Source organism: Octopus sinensis, linkage group LG16 (genome assembly GCF_006345805.1).
Source record: "Octopus sinensis linkage group LG16, ASM634580v1, whole genome shotgun sequence".
Lineage (NCBI taxonomy): Eukaryota > Metazoa > Mollusca > Cephalopoda > Octopoda > Octopodidae > Octopus > Octopus sinensis.
The window spans coordinates 40800180-40821017 of NC_043012.1; the positions used below are offsets into that span (position 1 = coordinate 40800180).

The 20838-nt window shown below is 38.3% G+C and overlaps 1 protein-coding gene across 1 annotated transcript in view; it reads left to right on the forward strand.

The window, feature by feature from the left end:
- The first annotated feature begins 14400 nt into the window (after positions 1 to 14400).
- The window catches only part of LOC115220313, a 93558-nt gene continuing 87120 nt past the window's right edge, over positions 14401 to 20838 (forward strand). Inside the window, exons 1-2 of the mRNA XM_036510173.1 lie at positions 14401 to 14504; positions 19547 to 19621. Coding sequence (XP_036366066.1) covers positions 14462 to 14504; positions 19547 to 19621 — 118 coding nt within the window. The 5' untranslated portion in view covers positions 14401 to 14461. The remainder of the gene's footprint in view (positions 14505 to 19546; positions 19622 to 20838) is intronic.

The window sequence follows — 20838 nt, forward strand, 5'->3', positions numbered from 1 at the left end:
CTCCAACTTTTTGCCTAATTTTAAATAAACTCTTTAGAAAACAAGGTGAACATCAAAATCAAATAATTGTTGAGAATTTAATTGATAGGGTTTGTTGTTGCACAAAAAAATCATTGGACAAGGAGACGTCGAACCAAAAGATACGGACAAAAAGACATTTGATGAAGTGATGTCAGACTAAAAGACGGCACCATGTACAAATATACATATATATATACATATATATACATATATAAATATACATGCAACCTTTATATTTTACTAGGACGTCTGTTTTGATGCATAGAATTGGTAATATTGCTGTGACTCATTGTGTTTTTGTTTTTATTTGCTTAGAGATCAGTTGGATTTCTGCTGCTGATACGGAACTTCGGATTCTAGCTTGAATTTCAGCCTCTCAAAAGTAGTATCCTCATAAATTTGACCATAAAAATGGTCTAAAAAATTCGACTTTTACATTAGTATATACGGTATGTACACACACACACACACACACACACACACAATTAGCTTCTTCCAGTTTCCATCTGTCAAATCCACTCACAAGGCTTTGGTTGGCCCTTGGCTATAGTAGAGGACACTTGCCCAAGGTGCTAAGCAGTGAGACTGTGCTTGGGAACAATGTGGTTGGGAAGCAAGCTTCTTAGCACCCAGCCATGCCTGAAACTACACGCACACACACACATACACACACACATATATATATGTATGTGTGTGTGTGTGTCTTTGTGGTCTGTGTTTGTCCCCTACCACCCCTTGACAACGAGTGTTGGTGAGTTTATGTTCACATAACTTAACGGTTTGATAAAAAGAGACTGATAAAATAAGTACCAGGCTTTATGAATAAATTTGAGTAAAAATTCTTCAAGGCAGTGCTCCAGCGTGGCCACTGTCTAATGACTGAAACAAGTAAAAGATGGAAGAGATATTGACAGATTTTGTTTTTATTAACAACATAAAAATATAAACGATCAAATCATTGAGGAGAAAAAAAAGTGGGAAAAAATCAATGCAGTCCTGCTTCACCAAGGAAACAAAGAAAAAGAGAAAGAAAGGTGGTGGTGGTGTGGTGGTGGTGGTAGGGGAGTCGATCTAGCAGGGGATAGGAAGGTGGTAGAGGGTGGGGTGGGTGGGTGGGTGTAACAGATTGTATACAAAGTTTGACATGGTTAGTCATGTCTCACAGGCCTAATTGCAAGAGGGGGGGTTATTTAACCATCCATAAAATTTGTCCAGAGAGAGAGAGAGGAGGGAAGGGGGAGAGGAGGGAAGGAGAATGAACCGGTGTTGGGCATTGATTTATCTGAGGCATATTTTTCTCTCTAATTTCCCTCGCTGGATAAGGATTCAATGTTGAAACCATCCTTGAGGTCACCAGACTTAAATTCATGGAATACTTTCGTTTATTCTATTGACAGATAAAAGAACAGAACACCCGAGTGAACTTTAAACATGCTCAGGCTGATCACTGCCAGCTGAGCGAAATTTGACTGATGGAAACTGCATAGAAGCCTTTTGCATATACATGTGTGCTTCACATTGCTCCAGTCCACTCAGCTAACAAAAATGAGTGGCACCTGTAATTCAAAAGGGCCAGCCCTTTCACATTCTGTACAACACTGAATCTCCTTGGAAACTACATTAAATGTACGTGTGTCTGTGGAGTACTCAGCCACTTGCACGTTCATTTCACAAGCAGGTTCTCCTGTTGATCGGACCGACGGGAACACTTATTGGTATAACCAACAGAGTGTCAACTGTGTGTGTTCACATTGATACGGTGTGGGCTGTAGTGGTGTTTATTCATGTCTTGAAGAAACGTATGTCTCACAGTTTACTGGTTCAATGTGTGGAGGCGAAATAAAATGAAGTCCCTTTCTTGAAAACGAAAATGAGTTCTCCCCCAAGAAGTTTTGTCAAACCTGTTGTAGCATGGAGAAAGCTGGGGTTAAAAAAGATGATGATGGTGTTGTGTACATATATATATACATACACATTCTTGTGCATATATATATATATATATATATTTATGTATATATATATATATGTGTGTGTGGTGTGTGTATGCACTTTTTTTCAATATGTGACTGCGTGTGTATCGTTGGCCATTTTCTTTCTCCGTCTTCCCTTCTTTGGACTTTTTCTATATTTCTGACGAAGAGCTCTGCTCGAAACATGAAATCCTCTTTCTTTTCTTTCCTTTCCTGAGCATCCAAAAACACTGTACTTGTTCCACGTCCTCACGTTGTTGTTTTTTCTTGCTTGTTTATGTTTAGATTGACTATATTCTGAGATCCCCTTCAGTCATGAATGACCATGGGATTGCAACTAGAAAGTTACCCTCCCAGGCACAAGTCTGGGCAAGGTTGTTTATGGAAGACTAGCAGTCGCCCATGCATACTGGCCTCCCCTCTCCATGCCACTGATGATGTCCAAGGGAAAGGCAAAGGGGCTGATACAGCTTGGCACCAGTGATGTCGCAGCTCATTTCTACAGCTGAGTGAACTGGAGCAACGTGAAATAAAGTGTCTTGCTCAAGAACACAACACGCAGCCCGATCCGGGATTTGAGCTCACAACCTTACAATCGTAAGCTTGACGCTCTAACCACTGAGCCATTGACTATATATATATATATATATATATATACTTATATATATACATATATATATATATATATACTTATATATATACATATATATATACATATACTTATATTTATATATAAATATTTATTAGGGTTAGGGTGTTGAAGGTTTATCTTGCTTAGCTTACATAGGACTATCCCTACTATCATTGCTTGATAACTAGTGTTGGTGTGTTTATGTCCTCATAACTTAGCAGTTCAGCCAAAGGTATCAGTAAAGTAAGTATCAGGTTAAAAAAAAAAGTACTGGTGTTGATTCATTCAAATAAAATTCTTCAGGCTGGTGCCCCAGCATGGCCGCAGTCTAATGACTGAAACGAGAATACATAGTATATGTGTGTTCATTTATATGTATGTACAGGACAGAAAAGTTAATTAAGAAATGTATAGAATTTTACAGCCCACAACACAAATATACTGCCATTGTGTGTATATGTTTGCGCACCTATTATATTCCCAAAGTTATTAATTGATAAATATATATATATATATATACACACACACACGCCTTTATTGACTGAGCTGCTTGTTGCCATGGTTACAACAGGAAGTATTTTCTATGGAGCTTGTTAACTGTCTTTTCTTCTTGTCTGCCCCCCCCCCCTTACAACTACAGTCTCTCTCTCTCTCACACACACACACACACACACACACACACACACACACACACACAATATGGGGCAATGAATTCAAGTGATATAAAGATAATGCTACAGTTAACTATCCATGTATGTCACACTTACTTTACTCCTGAATTCCACCTAGAAACCAGCTTTGACTTATTAATGGGACAAAAATTAAAAGTACTTACCTAAGGACAGCTGTTTTGTAGGGAGGCTTAGCAGTAAGTTAGCTCTGTGACTTATATAGGTACAAACATGTGACTTGAATCTGACAGGGTGTGTGAATGAAGTTTTATTAATCCTTTGGTTGCCTCATAAAGGAAACACACCCATCATCATCATCATCATCGATTAACGTCCGTTTTCCATGCTGGCATGGGTTGGACTGTTTGACTGAGGTCTGGAGGGCCAGTGGCTGCACCAGGCTCTCCAATCTGGTCTGGCAGAGTTCCTACAGCTGGATGCCCTTCCTAATGCCAACCACTTTGAGAGTGTAGTGGGTGCACTCTCGGGGTGGTTGGCATTCAGAAGGGCATCCAGCTGTTGAAACCTTGCCAAATCAGACTGGAGAGCCTGGTGCAGCCTCCCAGTTCATCAGTTCTCAGTCAAACCATCCAACTCATGGCAGCAGGGAAAATGGACGTTAATCGATGGTGATGTATGTGTGTTTATATATGTGTGTGTGTGTGTTCTCAACAACACGGTTTTGGGTTCAGTTCTACTGCATGGTACCTTGGGCAAGTGTATACTATATCCTTAGGCTGACCAGGGCCTTGTGAGTGGAATTGGTAGACGGAAACTGAAAGAAGCTCATTGGGTGCGTGTATAAACAACTGACTGGAATGATGAGTTTTAAATTGGAGTATATATATTATTATATAGTTAGTATTGTACATATATATATATATATATATATATATATATATATATACATACACACATACACACACACACGCACACACATGCACACACACACATGACAGAAGTAAATAGACACGCTTATAATCGTTAAAATTTATTTAAATCCAGAATCATACATTCAATGCAAGGACCCTATTAGGACCTTACTGATCAGATGACAGGTATTCTCTTGAGGAATTTCTTGTCAAGTTTCATGCAATGATCTCAAAAAATCTGGCTTTGAGGATGCTTTCTTGTTCATTTTATGAAGTGTCCTGTCCATTATGCCCCAGAGATGTTCAATAGGGTTCATATCTGGTGACTGAGTTGATCTTGGAAGTTTTTTAATGCCATTCTTTTCCATCCAATCTTTGTGTGATAAGGAGTTCCATCATCCATAAATAAAGAGTCTTCTTTAATCATTTCATCATTGGAGAAGGATTGGAAGGAGTCTTTTCTGCAATATGGACAAATATTTATCTGAGTTTATGTTTCCCTCACACTCCACCAGCTATGATTAACCATTGATCCAAATTTTTCCTCAGACCATCGCAAAATAGCCATCATTTTTCATTGTTGGCTGCAATCTTTCCACATCAAATTCTTGGTCACAGAGTCTCCAAGCCCACACTTGACCACTATTAGAAAATGCAGCAAATCTGGACTCATCAGAGAATATATCAATGTCCCAAAATGCTAGTGGCCTCTCCACCATCTCATTGGTCCAATTTTTTCTCCACATGATATTGGCTGGCCAAAGAAGTGGCTTCCTTCTTGCTACTCTACCATAGTAACCAAGTTTGTGGAGACACCTGACAGCTGTTCTGGAACTGACATCAACTTATTGTGCTATGTCAGAGGCCTAGCAATGAGGATTATCCTCCACACTTAACAAAGCGAAGGGTTGTCAGAGGGACCTGGTTGACCTGGACAAGGTGATGTAGACTCCTTCCCCTCTCTGGTAAATTGCACAATCACTCTGTAAACTGTTGAAAGTAGGATACCAAGGTTTTCTGATGGTTCACACTTGGCTAATTCCACCTTCAGATTGACTGACAATATAACCTCTTTGAAATTCAGACAGTTCCAAGACTTCTTTTGTATGTGGCAGGATTAAAAAGCCACATGTAGAACTTGAAACATAAAAACTGTCAATTAATAAAGAATACAAACCATTCGCAGCAAAACATAAAATGGGGTTTTATGGGGTGTCTATTTACTTCTGTCTTGTCTGCATGTATATATATATATATATATATATATATATACCCAGGAAAACCTGGGACGAGGTGGTGAAGCATGACCTCGCTCTTTAGGTCTCACCGAGGAAATGACCAGAGACCGAAACCTTTGGAAGTATGCTGTGTGTGAGAAGACCCGGCAGGACAAGTGAGGCCATAACCCGTGGCCCCTACCTGGGACGTAGTCAGTCCACCTGTGCATACCTTCCTTCTTGGAACACATAACTCTACTTGTGAAGACCTGTTGAGGCAAGTGAAAATCAAAGAATCAAAAAATCAAATCAAATCAAAATCGAAATCGATCAACATCAATGGAATTTGTAGTTTGTGGTACCAGTGCCGGTGGCACATAAGAGAACCGTCCGAACGTGGCCGTAGCCAGCACCGCATCGACTGGCCTCCGTGCTCGTGGCACGTAACAAACACCATCTGATCGTGGCCATGCCAGTCTGGCCTGGCCTCTGTGCCGGTGGCACGTATAAAGCACCATCCAAGCGTGGCCGTTCGCCAGCCTCGTCTGGCACTTGTGTCGGTGGCACATAAAAAGCACCCACTACACTCATGGAGTGGTTGGCGTTAGGAAGGGCATCCAGCTGTAGAAACACCGCCAGATCTGACTGGCCTGGTGCAGCCTTCGGGCTTCCCAGACCCCAGTTGAACCGTCCAACCCATGCTAGCATGGAAAGCGGACGTTAAACGATGATGATGATGAATGAGTGACGAAAGAATAGCCAAAGTCCTCATATACAGTCAGCTTGAGAGTGGGCACAAGAATGTTGATCAACTCTGGCTCAGATATAAGCACAAGCTGAAGAGTGACTTCTTGGAGATGAAGATAGCTGACAACACCTTTGAGTGATCAGCTTTGGAAGGACCAAAATGGAGATCATTGTGTCAAAATGGTATTAAAAATGGTACTAACAGGCTTCGGGGTGCAAGGCAAAAGAGAAAAGCGGCTGCAAATATATCATCTGCACTGACCTGTAATCCTCATTCTTGCAACACCTGTTGCCTTCTTTTCAAAATGTTGACAGGACTTAAATGTCACATACGACATAAGCTTTATGACTGACAGAGCACGTTTTTTGGAGCCTCATATGTCGAAACTAACAGGAGAGTCCATTATATATATATGTCTGTGTGTGTATGTACATATATATATATATATACACACACACACATATATATATATATATATATATATATATTATATATATATATATATATATATATATATTATATATATATATATGTATGTAAACAAAGATAAATGCGATACAATAAAATTAATTATAATCGCCGGTGTACCAGTACACGCCATATATTATACATATATCATTACATTCAAGGCGAAGAGTGCACTAGATACACAATAGCTGGATAAATTTAGTGAGATGAGAATTAAAAACTTTTACAAACTTAACTTTTCTTATACTGCAGTTTCGCCAAATTCAGCAATAAAAATAGTATTTATTTACTCAGGCTGGCTCTTCAGTAAGATTCCTGTTAATGATGGGAAGACCATATCAATAGACCCATGTGCGTCTATCGAAATGCTCTTTCTAAACTATTCAAAACACTGCGCAGACTCCGAACAAACCCGACAAAATAGGGGATTGTGGTATATCATATATATATATATATATATATATATATATACGTATAAAGTTAATCCAAACAAGAAAACACAAAAAAACAACAACGCGAGGACGTGGAACAAATATAGTATTATTGGACGCTCAGGAAAGAAGGGAAGAAGGAGGGTTTAACGTTTCGAGCGGAGCTCTTCATCGGAAACATAGGAGAAGGGAAGACAGAGGAAAAAAAATCGCCAACATATATGTAGTCAATAATAAAAGGGTAAAATTAATTAATTATTAATTAATAATTTTACCAAGTAGTGTTCAGTATGTAAAAAGACCATTTACGGTATATTTAAAACATTACGTTATATAATTAGGGTTCAGTAAAATAATTTACTTTACCACACACCGAACTATTAGAAATAGCAGCTAAAAAGTTTTAGCTATTTCCTCTACTATAATAAAAGTCTCCCAGACAATGTTTGCTCAAAATTAATTCACGTAGGTATAGAGGGAAAAATAACGAAAGATCACACGTACATAAGATTACTTGAGAACACCATTTCTGGATTAGTTGGATAAAGAGATCAACATTTCCGTCATCAGCCCAAGATTTCTAATCCAGAAATGGTGTTCTCAAGTAATCTTATATAATAATATAATGAAATTATTGTATACAGTGCTCAGGTGCACCACAACTTGTCAGAAAGTGCATATAAAGTACATGCAGTAGTGTAGAAATGTCTGGGTGTATGGAGGGAAGAAAATCAAGTGTAGTGTTGGCGAATCTCAGGAAGCATGGAAGTCTTGAAGGAAGCAGTGCTCCGACAACTAACAACCGATGTCGGCAGTTTGTTCCACGCTTCAGCAACTCTCAGCGTGAAAAAATGTTTCCTGAAGTCATGGGAGCTGTGCTGTTTCCTTACTTTGTAAATATGTCCACGGGTGTTAGATGGGTGGAGTTTGAAGAGGTGCTCAGAGTTATTGTTTGTGCGATGGTTGATAATTTTATGGGTGTCTGCCAAGTCAGCTGCCAGACGTCGGAGTTTCAATGTGTCCATGTCCAGGGAAGTAAGGCGTTCAGGATATGGCAAATGCCTGATGGAGGGTATTCTTTTGGTTGCACGTCGCTGAACAGCTTCCAGACGATTGATGTCCTGGGCAAGATAGGGGCTCCAGACCGGCGATGCAAACTCCAGGTGAGGTCTTACCATAGCTATATAAAGCCGCAGATAGATAGCCGGAGAGCGGCTCACAAAGGATTTGGTGAGTGATGCCAAGACGCCCTCAGCCTTCTTGACAATTTTAGCGATGTGTTTTGTCCAACGCAAATCGCTGTCGACAATAACACCCAGGTCACGTTCACTTGAAGACTTTTTGAGACTAGTGTTGTGGAGGGAGTAGGTGGACGCTGGGTTTCTCCTCCCAAAATGCATGGTGGTACATTTGTCCACAGCCAGCTTGAGTTGCCAGTCCATGATCCACTGCTGCATTGTGTCCAGGTCTGCTTGCAATAGAGATCCATAGTGTACAGGATTTGACCTCTTTATTTCGAGGTACAGCTTGATGTCATCTGCATATTTCAGCACTGTGGCATTCTTTAAGTTGGCATCTATGTCATTAACATATGCAACAAATAAAAGGGGGCCAAGAACAGATCCCTGCGGCACACCAGATGTCATCTCATAGGGCGAAGAGTGCTGTCCTAGAACTGTGACAACCTCTTTTCGGCCGAAAATAAAGGACTTTAACCAGTTATAGAGTTCGTCTCTTACACCCAACGCAGAAAGCTTCACCATAAGTCTTTTGTGTGGCACAGAGTTAAAAGCCTTAGCAAAGTCCAGGTAAACAACATCCACCCAGGATCCGCGATCAGTGATTTGGGTACGTGTGATCTTTCGTTATTTTTCCCTCTATACCTACGTGAATTAATTTTGAGCAAACATTGTCTGGGAGACTTTTATTATAGTAGAGGAAATAGCTAAAAGTTTTTGGCTGCTATTTCTAATAGTTCGGTGTGTGGTAAAGTAAATTATTTTACTGAACCCTAATTATATAACGTAATATATATATATATAATATATATATATATATAATATATATATATATAATATATATATATATATATATACATATATTCGAAGGCTAAAACAATGCAAACGCATTGTGACCAGCGATGTGTTGCAACATCTGATGGTCTGGTCAGTCTCATGTGATCACGTGATATATATATATATATATATATATATATATATATATATATTTAAAAATTGAGGGAGATAAATTAATATTAATTTTAATATCAATTTAAAACCAGTAGTCCAGCATTCAAAAAATCTGAGGAGTCAGAGAAAATTCAAATATATTTGTATATTGGCAGGGCTGGCCTGCTAGGTAGCCGGCCAGAATGCTAGAAAAAGATCATCAACGATCAAACTACAAGGGAAATTCTCTAGAGGAAGAATTCAGCGAACACCAGAACCAACTTTGGCGGGCAGGACATATGAAAAATTAAATAAAAAACAGACTTAAATGTATACCTCGGTTTCGGTCTTAACAAAAGAATTACTTGCATAATTCAAGTGTCCGTGACTTCATCAGTACATTCGGTCCTCAAGATGCAAACCGCAAGACTAACCCCAAGTTAGACTAGGGTTAGTCTTGCGGTTTGCATCTCGATCGTTTGATTGTTGATGATCTTCTTCTAGCATTCTGGCCAGCTACCTAGCAGGCCAGCCCTGCCAATATACATACATATATATATATATATATATATATATATATATATATATGTATATATATGTATATACAGGGTGTGAGGAGTAAATTGTTGCCATTTTATATTTTTAATTTCATGCATGTGCATTGTTTGTTTTTGATTTTGTCGGCTACACAGTATAGTAGGGTCAGTTGGGCACTGTCTGTGAGAGAAAAACAGCACCATTACACAATTCACTCAGCTAGAAATTTGGAAACAACATGCCATACTGCTTGGCATTTGTGCCGGAAGCTTCAATATGAACAGATGGTGAACACAGAACAATCATTGGCTTGCTGTGCCCCAAAAATATGTACTGAGAGTGATAAAAATCAAACATCCAGTCAACATCATGGTGTTTGGAATGACTGCTAGTGATGGTGATGTTATGCCTCTATTCACCTTCCCACATGGACTCAGGTTCAACACAAAGTCCTACATCAAGTGCTTGGAGGAGGTAGTGTTGCACTGGGTCAAGAGGTTGACTGCTGGAAGACCCTATGTCTGGCAACAGGACTCTGCACCATGCCACACAAGCAGGAGAACCCAGTCATGGCTGTCAGACAATTTCTGCAACCACATCACCCCTAACATCTGGCCTCCTAACTCCCCAGACTGCAACCCTCTTAATTATTATGTGTGGGGTGCAGTTGAGCGAGAGACCAACAAAACTCTTTGTAACACCCTAGATAAACTGAAGGCAAGGATTATGGCAGCATTCACCAACTTAAACAAAGAGAGCGTCCAGACAATTTGAAGAAGATTCTGAAGTCGTCTGGAGGTTGAAGTCAGTGGTGATTTTATTGAATAAATTTACTCTTTAGTATTTCAAGATATTTTTATGTAATTTTGGTAAATATATCTGTTAAAATGAGATATCAAAAGTTATTTCATTTTAGCGTGATTTAGATGACATTATATTCACTGTGCCCTGTATATATATATATATATATATATATATTTCTAAATTCGGTATGTGGTAAGGCAACTCGTTGCTAAACCCTTATTGCTTAGTATTACTTAAATTTTCCTCGAATGAGGCTTTTACATGCCGAAGACTACTTGGTGTAATTGATAATTTTTCCAAATTAATTAATTTCACCCTTCATTATTACGGATAACCATATTTTATCTCAGTAGATGACCACAGCATCTTGTTTTGGCTACACGCGGGTGGGAAGGGGCTGTTGACACAATCGTTTCATTCACAAATTGAATTCGGTGATACCAGTTGCGGGTTCTAGCTCGCTCTGATACTGAGTGGAGTTGGTGCCTTCTGGTATCTCAAAATTCAATATATAATCATTTATGATTATAGTATTCTACGCTGAAGAGAAAAGAAGTTTCGGTAAGATAGAATTATTTATTATTTAATATTTAATATTTAATTCGTATGCTTTCCTTAAAACTTGATTTCGAAACGTACGTCCGTGGATAACTAAAAAAATGTATGATAGATTGCAGTCAATTCATTCTCTCTTACCTGTTTGTGCCTTCCAAATGCTGTTTTTACTGAGATCTCCCTTTTTAGTAGAAGAAATAGCTATAACCCTTTGACTGCTATTTCTAAATTCGGTATGTGGTAAGGCAACTCGTTGCTAAACCCTTATTGCTTAGTATATATATATATATATATATATATAATTGCAGCATGGAAGGTGTTTATAAGCCATTTAAGAAACACACAAAAACCGTTCGATTCACTTCAACATTTAAGTTTAATTTGTCAAAATATTTTCGGCGCTAAAATCTGCGACCTGTTCACTGACAAAAATCCGTGCTTGCGGATTTTAGCGACGAAAATATTTTGACAAATTAAACTTGAATGTTAAATGTGAATCAAACAGCTTTTGTGTGTTTCTTAAATGGCTTACAAACACCGTCCACGTTGCAATTGTTTTCGTTTCAGCACACGATCTCAGATCAAATCACTTGCTATGCGAGTACATCTCCGTATATATATATATATATATATATATATGACAGGCTTTGAGACAGATTCTGTCCACCAGGTTTACAAACTATAATTAATTCACTTCTGCAATCCATATATATATGTGAGTCCTGTGAGAAATGGTGTAACTGGCTATTCTCCATGACTACACCTTTGCAATCTTGTTCACAAGCTGAGGCTGAACAAGCAATTTGCTCTGTGAGGTACAACCTGTTACACCCCAGCCCATCTGCTGCACAATTCTCCCACCATTTCCTTTGTTCTCTGTTTCCACTGAGGTGGTTCTGGGTATTTTTCTCTCAGAAATTTAATCTTTTATACATCTAATGGTTCTTTTTTCTTTCTTTCCTGCTCTTCAAAATACAATACTAAATGAAGATTTCTAACCGAAAGAAAAAAATACAAAACAATATTATACACCTTCATGTATAATAACGGATCTGTATGTAGGTTGTTAACATTTGCACTTAAACACACACATACACACACACACACACACACACACACACACATATATATCTCAAAATAAGCAACAATGATATCCAGAGGTAATGTAGTACAATCGTTTCATGCAACTCCATTTAATTGAACAATGCAATCATTTCATTACATCAATTTAAAATGTAGAGTAATCTTCAGCTGCACAAAGACATAGAATTTAATTAAATTAGAACAGAAGCACACATTAGTATAATTTTACCTAAGATCTCCAAGAAGTTAAGGGGATAGACAAAGAACATGTTGTACCAACAACATCATAGTTGTAACTGAAATTTCTTTTCAAGAAGACACTGCCTGTCACTGATTTTTCTGTTATTTTTTTTTTATGGGGTCAGTTTTAATTTCTAGACTAGTTTATCAAATCCTTTGTATATTTAAGGCTGAGAGAAAACAGAGGGTAGTATCTGTTTGGGGTAGAGTTGATGGAGTAGACAGACATTCTAGATGGTGGAGTCATAAAATCCAGATTTATTAGAAGCAATGTCACGAGGTTTAGTAAGGGAAAACTTAAAACAAGTTGTTAGCTGATAATTAAGGGATCGCCCATTAGCAGACCATTGATAATGGGACAGGGGAAGTGTTATCATGTAGTACTACAGTTAACTACTATAAAACAAGGTTATTAAGAAGAATATTTATAAATACTTTTTAGTATATATCAAACTTTTAACACAAGAGAGGGAGAAAAAGAAAATATAGAAATAGTTTAATATTTATACACTTAAATACTAACTTATCAGATGATATCTGTGAATATTGATTAAATGATATTTATTGATATTAATAAAGGAATATTGAGGTGAAAGAACAGGCTAATTATATATTAAAAAATTTTAATCTAAGCAGATTTTTTTAATAAGTAGTGAATATATCAGCATAGCTTTATATAAGCTGAGTATGAAATTTAAAGAGATACGAGACTTAGAATAATTTTATCAAGGGCAGAACACCATAGAAAAGGGATAAAATGGCTTAATTACTAATACTATGGTAAAGTATATTTAGCTTGTTAACACCAATAGAGAAAATTTTTAGGAAAAAATATTATAATTCAAAATATATTGGACTAAAAATTATATTTACTTGTTAAGATAATATCTATAAAAAACTGATGTTTGGTATTGGCTAAAGGAATAATTAAGTTATGGAACAATCCTATTTTACACTAATCTTTTTTTAAAATTAATGGTTATATTATAGGTTTAAGAATTTATTATTATTACACCCTACATGGGATTTATATTTTCTTATTGGTACTTATTTAGAAAGGTTATTTATATAAAAGGTCCTTATAAATACTAGGATCAGGAGGGTAGAGCCATTTGAGAAAGAGAAAAATCAAATAACTTTTTGTTTTTAAAGATCATTTCAAACAAGATTATCATACTGTATAAGGTTAAAATTTTTTTAGGGTAATCAAGAAGATTATTAAGAATGAGAATTTTAACAAAAATATATATGTATATATATGTGTGTGTGTGTGTATCATTGGCGATTTTCTTGCCCTGTCTTCCCTTCTTTTGGACATTCCTCTATTTCTGAAGAAGAGCTTTGCTCAAAACATAAAAACCCTCTTTCTTTCCTCTCCTGAGTGTCTGATAATACAGTACTTGTAGCACATCCTCGCATTGATGGTTTTTCTTGTTCTTCTTTGTTTGGATTCACTATATATGTATATATATATATATATATATATGACAAAACAAATAGCGAGAGATTATCAATCTGGGCACAATACTTCATAAACTCTCTGTTGGCACACCGGTGGATTTGGTTAACCCGAGGCTATAGTACAAGTCACTTGCCCAAGGTGCTGTGCAGTGGGATTGAACCCAGAACCATGGGGTTGGTAATCAAGTTACTACACAGCCTCTCCTGAGAGGAGGTGGAGTGTATGTATGCTATGCTATAAACAGATGCACACAACGACTTGCATATATACATGTATGTAGTTACCTGTCTGTCTCTCTCTGCATTGGTTCTGCATTTTACCAACTGACCACAGAAGAAGAACATTTAAAGCTGAACTTAGCCAGATTTAAATGTAGATTGCCATGGCAAGTAAGCCACTCTCCATGGACGCTCTAACGACGGCTGTGACAATGATGACATATCATGATATATCTTGATGAATTTTAATATTTCCTATCTTAAATTACCTGCAGATGAATGTTGAAAGTATATTGTTTCTTCTTCTCTCTTTCTGTCTCCCTCTCAGCTCATACAATCAGATTTAAAAAGAAACACACGCGAAAATGTTACGCTACCTCAGACGTCTTTTTCTTCGACATCTTGTCAGTAAGTATATTTATATATATAATTTTGTATATACTTGTATATTTATTTAAGTAAGTGTATATCAATGTATGTACGTCCAGTAAGTGTGTGTGTATGTATGTGTGTGTGTGTGTGTGTGTGTGTGTGTGTATTGGAAAATGTGTTAAATCCTTGGTACAGTTAGGTATATTTGAAAAAGGAAAAGAAAGACTTCACTAATTAATTAAGTAGGAGAAAGGTCTGGGGAATAGGCTGGGTGGCGAAGAACTTTGTAGCCAAGATCCCTCAACTTCTGGAGCATCATTAGTGAAACGCATGGTCAAGCATTGTCATGTAGTGTGATTGGCCCACTTCTACTGACCAGTTGGGGACGATGGAGTAGCAGTTTTTCATTAATTTTGGCAATTTCATGGCAATATGTTTCTGCAGTAAAGGTTTTTCCAGGTTTTAAGAAGATATAGTGGATGAGTCCAGCAGTACACCACCAAACAGTCACCATAACCCTCTTTTTGAAGAGCTCGGGTTTAGGGAAGGGTTTTGGTGCTTCATTTTGGTCCTGCCACTATGAAGAATGTTTTTTATTATTGTACAGAATCCACTTTTCATTGCAAATTACAATATGGTCAAATTACAGGAACATTCGTCCTAAACCAGGACTGCCATGTTATGTTGGCAAATAATCTTTACTACAAAGTACTGTTGCTGAATATCTCATGTTGTGAGATTTAAAAAATAATAATTCTTCCAATTCGTTGTGCTCCGCAGATCCGGGCGCTTTCATTCGAATGTCCTCCCTCAGATGCTTCAAAACATCACAGTAGAACTCTAGATTAATGGTTTTGGCCCAGGGGGAGGAATTCTCAAAGCACAATACCACACTTATGGTGGTGGGGGGCGATGCTTGTGGTAGGTCTTGCAGATCGCTCATTGTCCAGGGGTGTTTTGCTTTTAAAGCAGCTGCGTCACTTGAAACATTACGTACGACCCATTGCCTCATCACCATAAGCCTGCCGAAGCAGGCTCATTGTATCTGTAGCAGACTTCTCAAGTTTAAGGCAAAATTTTACATTGGCTCTTTGTTCCAATTTCCTGCCCATGACAAAAATACCAGACTACAGCATACACACGCGATCAGCAAAACACAAATTTTCAAACTTGCAAAGTAAACACAGTGACGTCACTTGACACACTGCCTCATGAACATCACTGCTAGCTCTCATTGTGCATGCAACCATGTGCTGCCCTCTGTTGGCACACTACACAACTAGTCCGGGAAGTTTTTGGTGTCACCCCATACTGTATTTTCCAGTTTACAAGTTGATATTATAAATTATATAAACATTCAAAGATCGTCACAATCTTTCCAATTCCTGTTGTCATCTGGGTGTATAAATCATCCCCAACTCCATTTGGCTGTAAATTCTGACCTGCACACTGGAGAATACGGTCAGCAGATTCTTGTCCTCCATGATCCAAGTAATCTGCTGAAAGGGTTCATCTGCCAGCTCAGCTTATGGTGGAGATAAATATTATCACTGTTCTATATAATCAATAGAAATCTTTGCTTAATGACCACATCGCACGTTCTGATGGCCTCGTTTTCTTTATCTTAACAATGTCTTTGTTCAGTGTATTGGGAACAATTAAGAAGAGAGGACGAGATGGAGGCGGGGCGGGGGGGGGTCGTTGAGGTGTTGTGCGCATGTATAAAAAAATATTTTTGTATGGAGATAAGCATGAGGTGGAGGGTTGTGGGTGGAATTTGCTCAAGATTAAGATAAGAGGTATTGGGGTGGAAAGTGAATGGGTGTGCACGTGACGTAGGTGAAGAGGTGCCCTGGAAAGAAAAGTGTGAAAAGCAGTGAAGAGAGCAACATAGTGAGAAAAAAAAAGTCTAATACTATAAAGTTAGGTGCAGAGGTCGAAGGAAATGTTACAAAGTTGGCAAATAGTTATCACCACCACCATCACCACCATCACTATCACCATCACCATCATCATCATCATCATCATCATCATCATTGTTTAATGTCTGTTTTCTATGCTGGCATGGGTTGGACGGTTTGACAGGTGCAGGACACTGGAGGAGGAGGAGGATGATGATGATGATGATGATGATGATGATGATGATGATGATGATCATGCCAACCACTTCGCAGAGTGTACTGGGGTCTTTTTACATGGCACCAGCACAGGTGGTGGGGTGGGGATTGGAGATCAGCAAATAACTTGCAGGACAAAGACCCACAACCGGAAGGGAGGGGAGTGGGGGTCGAGGGAGGTGGATTTGTTTCAGTCGTGAGGGATAGACATGAGGGTCTTGTTATAGAGGAGATTCTTGGCTATTCCAGTTGGAGAAGAAAAAAGATAAGGAGAGAAATAGCAGAAGAGAGAAAGATAGAGAAAGACAGACAGTGAGAGTGGAAGAGAGAAAGAGAAGAGAGAGAGAGAGAGAGAGAGAGAGAGAGAGAGAGAGAGACAGAGAAATAGATGGTGATGAAATGTGTCAGTACATACCCTCAAGGTACCCTTTATGTTCAACCCCCTAAATTTTAAGGTCTATAGAAGTGAATATAGATGGCAGTTTACGGTAATACCTCACCATATTGTGGTTCCCCTATCGCGCTCTCAGTACATCGCGGATTTTTCTGGCTAATATATATAAGTTTATATCGCAGACTCCCCCAGTATATTACGGGGTTTCTGCAACTGATAGGTATTTATATTTTTTTAGATTTTAATATATCCCTTGACCTCAAGTGGCCTGAACTCTTTACATGAACACCACCCTGTACATAACTCCATGTCCCCCTACATGGCCTTGCTTTTTGCTTTTTGAGCCAAAAATTAACTAACTAACTAACATCTGTGATAAGATAAGCAATTTCACACCGAAAAATTAATAAATAAAAATACAGTATAGTACTGCACTGTATAACACATTGATTAAAATATAATTAAAAGAAAATACGTGCCGTAGATGAGTAAACAAAGAATGGCATGGGAGGCGAGTGTGGGGTGTCGGTTTGCATTTTGATAAAATGGTGGATATGTGAGGGCATTGGGAGGGGTTGGGTGTTGATAATAAGTATGTGTGGGTCAGTGGAGGGGAATGCAGCAGGGTTGGTAATCATGGATGGTGGGAAGGAGGGAGTAACAGATTGTGTGTGTGTGGCATGGGTGGCATGGGTGTATGACACGTCAAGAGGATTGGACATGCGGCATATCTTTTCAAGCACAACAAAGTGCAAGATGTCTCCTCTGGTGCAGCACGACATGTTCGGGTTGTTTCTAACCATTTTACTGCTTGTTTTCCTGTTTTTGTGAAGTGGTTGGGTTATAAAGTCCAAAAGAAAAACAATTGCATGTGAAAGAATATAAAATATATAAAAAAAATAGAAAAGATTTTACGGAAAAATAAAAAGAGGTAAAAGAAGAAAAACAGAGACAGGATTATTAAAAATGTCTGTTTTATTCTTTTATACTTGTTTCAGTCATTTGACTGCAGCCATGATGGAGCACCGCCTTTAGTCAAACAAATTGACTCCAGGATTCATTCTTTTGTAAGCCTAGTGCTTATTCTATCGGTGTCTTTTGCCGAACTGCTAAGTTCGCTAACACCAGTTAACAAACAAACACAAACACACACACACACATGTATATATATATGACAGGCTACTTTCAGTTTCCTTCTACCAGATCCACTCACAAAGCTTTGGTTGGCCCAAGGCTCTAGTAGAAGACACCTGCCCAAGGTGCCACGCAGTGGGACTGAACCTGGAACAATTGATAATCACTCACCAATAACCCTGTCTTTATATTTCAAACACTTACTATAAGTTTAGGACAAAATACTCTAATAATGGAAAATTTACATGGAGCCTGGCACAGCTTCTTGGCTTCCCAGACCGGTCGAACTGTCCAACCCATGCTAGCATGGAAAATGGACTTTAAACGATGAAGAAGGTGTATAAATATGCTTAATGAGCATTATTTATACCTTATATATATCATCATCATCATCATCATCTAACGTCCATGCTAGCATGGGTTGGATGGTTCAGTCGGGGTCTGGGAAGCCAGGAGGCTGCACCAGGCTCCAATCTGATCTGGCAGTGTTTCTACAGCTGGATGCCCTTCCTAACGCCAACCACTCCATGAGTGTAGTGGGTGCTTTTTACTTGCCACCGGCACAGGTGCCAGGGGAGGCTGGCAACGGCAATGATTGGTTGGTGCTTTTTATGTGCCACCGGCGCAGTGCCAGGAAAGCTGGCAATGGCCACAATCAGTTGGTGCTTTTTACATGCCACCGGCATGGAAGCCAGTCAAGGCGGTGCTGGCATCGGCCATGTTTGGATGGTGCTTTTTACATGCCACTGGCACAGGTAGTCTCCTCAAGCACGGCAGGTTGCCCTACGATATATATATATATATAAAATTGATATCACAGTTCTATATTTAAGAGATGAGGAATTATGTACATTATTTACATTTGACAGATATTTGTCCTCATCTTGTTTGTTGTTAACACAACATTTCAGCTGATATACCCTCCAGCCTTCATCAGGTGTCGAAATTTCCCCAAGACACCTGATGAAGGCTGGAGGATATATCAGCTGAAACGTTGTGTTAACAGCAAATGCATTTTTGTTTGTCTTAATAACTGACGAGATGCTGGAACAGACTTCTGCCCTGACATTCGAAATTCTGAGTTTTATTATGGCAACCGACTAATTTGTCACATATTATATATGTGTGTATATATATATATATATTCTTTTATTCTTTTCAACCCTAAGGTTGTGGCCATGCTGGAGCACCACCAATGAGATCACCTTTTCAATTGCCAACCTTATGTGATTAACTTTTGGTTGAGGAGGGAGTTGAACACTAGTGCTGCCCTCTTTTGTGTTTCCTGCCTTGACATAAATGCATCTGGGAAGTTGGACAGCAGGAGATCAAGTTGTTTCTTGAAGACATCTACCCCTATTCCATGAAGATCCCTCAAATGATGTATGTCTGCCTGTCTGTCTTTCTAATATTTCGTTCCCTTCTAATTCCAGATTACAAACTGCTCCTGCTCTGTAGTCTGGTTGTCGTTGGTTTCTTCTATTTTCTCAATTCTGACAGCGTCCACGGTAAGAATAAAGTTTTCTTCATAAGCTTTACTGCCTGTGTCTGTGTGAAGTCTACATGTTTATGTGTATTTGTGAGCATATCTACATGGGTTTGTGTGTGTGTGTGGGATGAATGTTTGTGTTTGTAGTGTAAATATATATATATATATATATGTGTGTGTGTGTGTGTGTGTGTTTTGGCAGACGCCCCGCAGGTGAGAAGTAGGCTGGTTGACTACTAATAAATAGTGGACTGATACAGTCAGTAATGTCAGTCAGCTGATCAGGCCAGTTCCACAGAGAAGGCGAAATATGTCATCATAATGTGGGACAAAGCAGTGGCAACAATGATACCTCCTGCTGTATAACGGTGTCTTTATAACAGTGGTGCCGAGGATTCGAGGATTCGTAGTTTACACAGTCACGGATTTGTAGTAGTGGAACATAACAGTGGTGATGAGAACACCTCCCACTGTATAACAGGGTCGTTATAACCATGGTAACAAGGTTACGAATGTAAGACATATGTTCAAGAACAATAAAAGAAAGTTTGAAGGATTCAAATTGAACTTCACACAATGGAAAGTAATATACACACTGAAAAATAAATAAAAAACGATTCTAAAGTAAAAAAAAAAAAAAAGTGCAAACACAATTGAACTACGAATGGTTCAAAGTAATAGAAACACTGAGAAATATATAAAAGAAAAAGATCCTAAAGAAAAAGTGTCTGATAAAAAATTGGAACTTTTCACAGTGAAAAATAATTCTGCGTGGAAGGAAAAAAAAAAAATAATAATAATAAGTCTGTTTGAAAGATTTATAAGTCAGGCCGCTATATGTAGTAGTGCTACCAGTGATAATGTAGACTTGGTACTACCTGTGGCATTTTGAGAAAAAAACCCAAAAAAACTATGGTTTTGTGTGGAACAAAAAAAAAAATAATAATAAGTCTGTTTGAAAGATTTATAAGTCAGGCCACTATATGTAGTAGTGCTACCAGTGATAATGTAGACTTGGTACTACCTGTGGCATTTTGAGAAAAAAACCCCAAAAAACTATGGTTTTGTGTGGAACAAAAAAAAAAAATAATAATAAGTCTGTTGAAAGATTATAAGTCAGGCCACTATATGTAGTAGTGCTACCAGTGATAATGTAGACTTGGTACTACCTGTGGCATTTTGGAGAAAAAAACCCCAAAAAAACTATGGTTTTGTGTGGAAAAAAAAAAAAAATAA